Source organism: Spea bombifrons, chromosome 2 (assembly GCF_027358695.1).
Source record: "Spea bombifrons isolate aSpeBom1 chromosome 2, aSpeBom1.2.pri, whole genome shotgun sequence".
NCBI classification, from domain to species: Eukaryota; Metazoa; Chordata; class Amphibia; order Anura; family Pelobatidae; genus Spea; species Spea bombifrons.
Window position 1 is genome coordinate 18,292,718 of NC_071088.1, and position 8,223 is coordinate 18,300,940.

An 8,223-nucleotide genomic window follows, 5' to 3' on the forward strand; every position below is an offset into this window, starting at 1 on the left:
GATCAAATTAACGTATTTACATAGCAGTGAGATAACAGATAATGAACAAAACTTACTTCTGGATTTTGTTTTAAATCCTAAATTTCATTTATTGACCTAACGTATCGTTCCATCTCTTTATCAGCAGCGGTGATGAACTGCTTAAAAGTTTGTTGCTCCGCGGCAGAGGCAGGTCTTACAGAAACACATTTCAGAACTGTTCTTTTTTTGTCATAATTACCCACAGCCCTGTGAACGCGACCTCTGATTAGCCTCGGTAATTCTCTGTCCTATCCAAGGGGGGGGGGGTTGGGGGGAGAAAAAAAAGTTACATTATTTAAGGAAATTATTTGTTACCCATCAGCATTTTTTCTTACTCGCTTAATATAAGCAGGGCTTTCTTCTGACATACTTATCTCTGGCAATCCCCTGCGATTATCTGAGCAGTGGGTACATATTCACATAATAAGCTATTTGATTTCAAATTTCTATTGTTTAGGATATGCTCTCAAAGCAACACTTCATGCTACCACAATCTGATGTAAATAACCTTTTTTTATTATATTATTTTTTATAAAGGACACTTGCTTTTTATTCTGCTTGTATATTATGTGATTTACTTTATATTTCACTACTTGTGAAACTGTCATACTTCTAGCTTAAAATATAAGCACATATTTTAAGCAAATTACATACTATTTCATAGAAAACACAAGGCACGTGACTCTTGCCATCTCGTAACAGGAACATTTTCGATCCGTGTTCACCGCATGTAACAGCAGAATCAAGTGTAGCTAACAGAAGAAAAAAAAACATTTTAAACTTACTGACTAATAGACAAATTCTATTTTAAAAACAAATAAATACTTCCATTTTGCAGTTGAGTAAAACATGAGTTTTTATATAACAAGACTCCAAGCTTACATCCAATATAAGAGAGTGTAAGCAGAAATGCATAAAAGATAATGCTAGAAGCTCACATTTTAACGTTAACCCTACGAAATCAGAAGGTTAGAAATATACACAAAGTAGTTAAATATATTGTGTTATTAAATAAACTACCATAGCCTTTTTCCACGACCTCTCATTAGCAATATCATACATGTGCCAGGGCGAGGATATAAAAGTTCACACTGAACTTGCATGCCCTTGCCTGTAACTCAGTATTTAAAGTTGCATGTCTACTTTGCAAATGTTAGAATGCAAATTAAGTCAGTCGGTCACGTTTATTTAACTGAAAACCCGACTGCCTAGTGAGCATACACATTTACTTCTTGTCATTGTAATCACAAAAATACTGCAACATATTCCCTTCCTTTTAAACAATCTTAACACAGTATACAACCATGAAAACATGAAATACAGTTCCACCATATTTAGTTCCATTTAAAAATCAGTGCATTACAAAACACTATAATATGCAGTGTTTCTTACGTACCCAACACTTCAAATAATAAAGGTATCCTGTCTGTGTATTCACTCCAATGTTTCATGCTCTCGATAGTTGCCGGTATTATACGTAAAGAATTTTCCTTTTCTTTGAAAGTCAGCTGATAAAACGGAACAGACTTTAAAGTGATAGAAAGGCTTGTTAGTTGATGTGCTAGTAGTTAAAAACTTTGAGGAAAAGTCACAAAAACAAAAAGGCATTTAAAACATACAGTGAGGAAGAAACCTGCTCTTATGAGTGGAGATTCTCTCTGTAGTGGAAAATCATCCTTTACAATCAATTCCCCAGTATGCCTTTGTATAAATATATATATCTATATGTAACACGAAGAATCCTTGAAATGACCCAGACAGGATTTTGTCCTACCGACCATCTGTATTGGTACATCACTAACACTAGAGTTACAAGGTTAGATCAGCGAGGGACCCTCAGGGGTGAGCACCAGTGTTTATAATGCCTTAAGATCCATTCATATGCACAGATATGCAAGAAGTGAGAAATAGATCAGTGTCCTTTGTTTTTTCTTACAATTAGACTTAAGTAGTTTTTTTAATATAAGAAAAGAAGTACACATGAACATCCATAAGGTGGCAGCATGAAACCGAGTATACGCAGTAAAACAGTTTGCCTTAGCGATACCTTTATTCCAGCAATACCATCAGTGTTTTACTATTCTTATCAATTACATATACAATATGCTAGTTTATAACTAAATGCGGTCTTTCATAAATCTGCTGTCTGAACTGCTCATAGATTGCTAATACTTTTTAATTACCTGAACCATTTCCTCCTCAGGCATATCAGCAAATGTATTGTCTTTACTTGGCTTGGGAGAGCTTTTAAAGGAATATAATGCTTGATCCCTTGCTCTTGACAATGCAGTTCCCTTATTTGTTGCTGAATGTAACTGTCCTGATGTCTTTGTTTCAGAGTGAAGTTTTAAAGCATGGCGTTCTTTTACACTTTCTAAATGCTGCATTTCTCCATAGAAAGCTTTAGTTTCAGGAAACACTTCTCTCCTTACACCCTGGTGCAAGTTTACTTCTCCAGGTAGGGAATTCTGTTTATTTCCTGCGGGCCTGTACATTTGATGAGTAAAATATTTGAAGAACACAAACAATACTCTAAATAAATAAGGGAAAATCTACTGATTAACATAAATATCTCAAAGATTTAGTTTGTCATTCTCTGCCCTCACCGATACTGGGGATGTTGAGTTATTTAAATACAACGTACACAACCCAGGGTCAGTGTTGAAAGACTCAATCTATATTTTGTATGTGTTCACTCTTCATGTACGTCCTGTTGCTTATAACATACATGCATACATACATAGCTCAATGCCCTCCGCCTAAGAGGCTCATGTCACGCACATCTTGTATCTAGGACCCTGCACAATATGATTAATTTGTTCCCTAGTGCATACCACAATTGTACTTTTGCTACGAAGTCATTGATATTACTTTAAGTGATCACCACAATACCAGAAATAGCACCTTGCATGTAATCACTGTGTATGTTTGGTCTGGTTGTCTCCTGGTTCTCAAATCTCTCTCACACATATTTTTACCAATATTTTTTGACATTTTATTTTGTTGTAACTTATGATTCAAATTCATACACAACATAAAGTTTAAGCCTTTTATTTGTATTTTATTTTTTGGGATGGCTAAAGTGAGGGCAGGCAGGACTTAATTTTATTTTTGTATTTTATTATAACTTTTACCTATATTTTTATTATAACTTTTACCTTCCCACCTCTATTTTTACTTCCCCAAAAGCCCAAGGGTATGGTGTGTAGAAAGTTTGTACAAATGCTAAATAAAATATCGACTTACACTGCTCTACAGCCGGTTGTGTTGGATTTATACTGTTGATGAACCAAAGAATATCGCATAGGCTGAAGAACCTGCAAGCTGTGTGAACACATGTATAGGGAGTTAAAGTACATCTGAATATATTTAATGCCACATTCTGCTTCAAAAAATCCACTACATGGATGGAATGAGGCCTACTTGTACAGTAAGTTTGTTGTGAGGTTTTACTCTGCCCACAGCATGGTCTTCATTCCTAAAAAAACATCTGTCTGATGTGTGATAAATATGTAAACAGTGTGAATCTCTTGTAGCATAGATTTATTGCTTTATATTCCATACTAGTGCCTACAACAATCTGTCCTACTTAGTTTGCCTCACAAATTCTGCAGAAATTTGCCAAGACCAATTTCAATACATTGAAAACCCATTTCAAAAAAAAAAAAAAAGGTCACTTGCAAATTTCCTTGCTTTTGACAGAAGAGCAAATTTTGTCCATTAACATAACATCCAATTGATTAGAAATATAGACAGTGTTAATGATGTAAATGCTGGAAACAGTTGATTTTAATGGAATATCTTCATAGGCGTACAGCAACTCTCTATCAATCCCAATCTTATATTTTCCAAAGACATGCTGTGTTTGCTAATCCAAGTTTAAAAGACTAATTGATCATTAGGAAACCCTTTTCTTTTGTAAATGTTACAGCTAGAGATCACCTCCATACATGCATACATATAAACATACACACATACAGAGCGTTATCTGTGGGTTCAAAAGAGAAAGGGTCATCATTTTAACTGAGGTAATCACCACTGTTTCCCTGTGAGTAGCTCAACAGAGCCAGGAATCCTTGCATGAAGCCAAACACGGCTGTACGCTCATCTAAGACATGCCCAAACTGCTTCTGACACTATCTACTTACTATTTACAGATAGCTATCGAAAATTGAAGGAGTAATGTACAGGCATGTTTAGAAAAGTATATATTTGCAATGCCAAATGTTGTTTAAAGGAGGTAAAGCACAAAGATAGATCTACTACAGTATACTGGACAATGGGAACGGACACTGTAGTGCTGAGTGTTATAAAAAGCATATGCACTGTCAATATCTATTGAGTTCCACTACATCCTACTGATGTAGGTTTAAAAAACAAACAAACAAAACAATCTGCCAATAAAGTGTAGCAATTGAACTACGTGGTGACACTTACATGCATTTAGAGACACCAAAAGAAAACCAATGTCCATAGAATTCCTTCAATACCATTTTTATAAGAATATCATGTTAAGAAACACCAGGTAACTTTTTAATTTAATTTGAAAGCATTGATGTCAAACTACATCTATTGCAGCTTGTAAATTAACCAGAAAATCACTCTTCTGCAGAATAAATAATATATACAATGTAAAGAACCGTGTTACTTCATTTACCTTGTGTCTATTTTTTTCTCAGGGTTAACTGGTTTAGGGTTTCTGGCTTCTGGGAGAAAACAGAAGATACAATAAACAAGGCAAGGAAAGGCTTAGATATCTAAGATTAAGGAACAACAGGCATCAAAAAAAACATTACGATCAATTAGAACCAGTAAGGAAGTACCAGAAAGTTTAAGAAGTCGGAAGGATGCACATAGTTGCCTATAGTAGACTTGGACAAATGGACCAAAAACATTTCAGACACATTTTTCACTTTTGGTCCAATTGTTTTCCGACAATTAATTTAATTCCCTGCCCTTTCAGTTCTGACGAAATTCAGAGGGCTTTTTTAATTGAGAAGCAAAATTAGTTGTCAATCCTCCTCATTCACTCTCTCCCACTTTCAATTTCTCCCTTCCTTCTCCGCCGACCACATCAGTGTCCACTTCTGTCTCCTTTTCCACTGCGTCGCCTTTTGTCTTACCTCTTCTTGTTGTTTGCTTCTACTGTCTTCTTTCTTCACTGTCTGCTGGATTGTCCCGGCTTCCTGAGTGCTTCATCAAAACTCCAACTGGAGGAATGGAGGAGAGGCTGTCCCCATGGGCCCACTGAGGCTCCCTCTTTTGCAGACGTACCCCAGGCAGATAAGTCGAGAAAGAAGCGCTTCTGCACCTTTCTTTCTCCTCAAATCCTTCTGCATTATTCTGACCTGTTGTAGCACTTCCACAACAAGGCAGAGCCTCTCCCCCATTCCTCTGATGGGGGGAGAGGGTGTGCACTGAGTATAGGTTAACAGAGTGGACAGTGGGGAGAAGCGGACCAAGAAAGAAGACAGAAGAAAGGATCCAGAAGAACAAGAAGAGGTAAGACAAGCAGCGGAACTGCAAACAAGGAGACAGGGACGTGAAATCGGTTGGCATAGAAGGTAGTGAGTCATTGAGAGTAGAGGACTGCATTGGGAGGCTTGCGGGCGGTCAGGCACTGTACCTGCAGGTCCTGGTAATCCCACGCAGTCCCGCAAGGCTGCCTTCTCGCTGCTCCCTTAGTGTCTCCCGTCTTGCTCCGCCGAGGAACAAAACGGAGTCACGTGATGTGACATCACTTCCCGTGGCTGCGCCTTGTTCCTGGGCGGAGCAAGAGAAGAGACGCTGTGAGGGAGAAACTCGAGGGCAGCCTTGCGGGACTGCGTGGGAAATCTGCAGTTCAGGTAAGGAGGTGGGCTTGATTGGCCACAAATGTGGCGGGAGCGGAACAGCCACATAGCGGGAGTGGGCAGGATTGGGCAAAAAAATCAGCGGGAGCGGGATTAAAAAAGCAGTCCCACGCAGGGCTCTAATTGAGAGTATGAGCGAGAGTGAAAAAACCAAATGCTAAATTGGAGCCTCCTGCCTCGTTTTTGTTGGTGCCCGTGCTCGTTGTCAGACAATCATACAAATTAATAAAATTGGCAAATTGGTATGAATCCAAATATACAAGTTTAGCCTTTAGCTCCAGAGGTAGGGATGGAACCAGACCCCCACTCATTAGGAGTGGCCCATCTACCTCTAAAGGTAATCTGCAAGGCTGCATTAAAATCATTGCACCCATACAGATGCCTTTGTGTTTAAACAAATAGAAAGCCATTTTGTTATCTGTGTATATTTATATATATATATATATATATATATATATATAATCTATCTACCCGTGGATACAGCAGAGAAATCAAAGCCTTCTGGGTCATGATGGAAACAGCTGGGAGCGGGTTCATTTATCTGCGGCAGGGATGTCAGTGGTTGTCTATTTCTTTTCTTCTGGTTGAAGATCGGTACAGGAAGGCAACCTGCAAATGCAAGAAAACACACTTTACAGAAAATCATAAGGATGCAATATGTGAAATGGAACCAGAGAAAAGCAAAAAGCTTTAAGCAAGGTACAGCCGTGTAATACATAAAAGGGGGAAAGAGGAATATATGAGCGTGAAATACATTTACGAAGCGAGGTAGCCACAACTACAACTGACATGGTTACCATGCAAGCCAGCAACCCCTATGCAACTCCATATAACACGTTTTCCAAGAAAATGGGACAGCATTACCAGAAGCCGTAACACTAACCCTTAAGATACAGACCGAGGCAGCGACACCAGAGGTAAGCAGATAACTCACATCACAACAAGGCAATAGCAATAGGTGTGAAATGGCACGCTGCATGTAATGGCCACATCTCACTCAGTTTTCCCATGTGTAAGGCCTGTTCCACCACCATCTGAGGTGCACATGCCATTCCTTTCACTACATGTATATAGATATACTATATCTGAGAAAGTATTCTATAAACACTGTCCTATTCAAACCCAAGCAGCTGGCAACCCTAACCTTATTACCAGGCCGTTTAGCCCAAGCCTACACGAGGAAACGCGTAAGAAACGACACAAGGGATTACCTGTGGCGGCTGTGGGATGTGAAGGGAAGCTCCTCTTCATATTCGCTCACAGACTTACACACCCGCTATTAGCAAATGAAACCATAGTCCGTCAGCCTTCCCGCCAACCGTCACGTGAACAAGTTCTGCGGCGGAGCCTTCTACCCGCGCGCGTTACAGGATTCCTCACTTTTCGTAGCCCCGCCTACTCCCCTTCGCCTAATCAGATATAATATTTTTAATCAGTTTTTATTTAATAAGGGTTCTGATTGGTGCGGACGCCCATCAGGTGGTATATAAAATGCAGTTTACTCCGGCGTTTCCGCTTTCCGATGCTGCGGCATGTAATTTCGTTTGAGGAGATATGTTGTGCTATGGCTGTTTAGCTTACGAAGTGAAATACAAATTGATGTTCGCTGCCGGAATACAGCCCACGGCCTAGCCGATCGTCCAGCTCCTGGCAAACAGCCGTTTCTTGTAGTTGTGCACCTGGCGTTCGAAATAACTCAAATTCAAATTGTTTCTGTTAATGAAGAGCCTCTCAGCTCTGTCAGCCATACAGGTTGATCCTGAAGGACTAGTGGTTTGGGAGGGTTGGCAGCTGTCAGCCCAGGGGCTTATAGGCCCTGAAACTCAAAGGGCACGGAATGCACGATACACAATTACAGAACAGTATAGCATGAAAAGGCACAATAAGCATCCAGTCATGGCGTAACTGCTGCATAGAGTCCATGTTATTGGAGACATCCCACTTTCTGTGGAATTATAAGTAAACCAAAGAAGAATAAAGTTATAGTTCAACATCCTAGGAACAACTGCTCCCCCTCAGCGGTGTATCATTTATATAAAGGTTAATTCCTGCCACAGATACATTTTCTCTGGTAATTTCTGGTATATTCATAAATTAGAATTTTAAGCTGTGACAAATAACTGATTGCTGCCTTAACTGCTAATAAATACAATAATACAAAAAGTATAGGCTGTTTTCCTGCCGTTCTAGACAGAAAGTAATCCCATCAGGGTTATTTCTTGTTTCATTTTTCAGCTTGCCCTCAGTTCGATGTTTGAATGGTTGATCTGTATGAAGACGGCTTTAAATACTTAACCAGTGAAAATCGGTTTTCTTAATGAGTAACTTTTTAAAGACTATATCATGCAGA

The 8,223-nt window shown here is 39.1% G+C and overlaps 1 protein-coding gene across 1 annotated transcript; it reads right to left on the reverse strand.

Annotated features, from left to right (window-relative positions):
- Positions 1-7,124, reverse strand: SPATA22 (spermatogenesis associated 22). The gene is made up of 8 exons (XM_053455837.1): positions 7,085-7,124; positions 6,345-6,482; positions 4,679-4,727; positions 3,268-3,345; positions 2,205-2,553; positions 1,418-1,547; positions 676-773; positions 1-269 (listed from the first exon to the last, which is right to left on the reverse strand). Exons 1-8 carry the CDS (start codon positions 7,122-7,124, stop codon positions 78-80), a joined length of 1,074 nt encoding a protein of 357 aa, XP_053311812.1. The 3' UTR covers positions 1-77.
- Between the last annotated feature and the right edge of the window lie 1,099 nt (positions 7,125-8,223).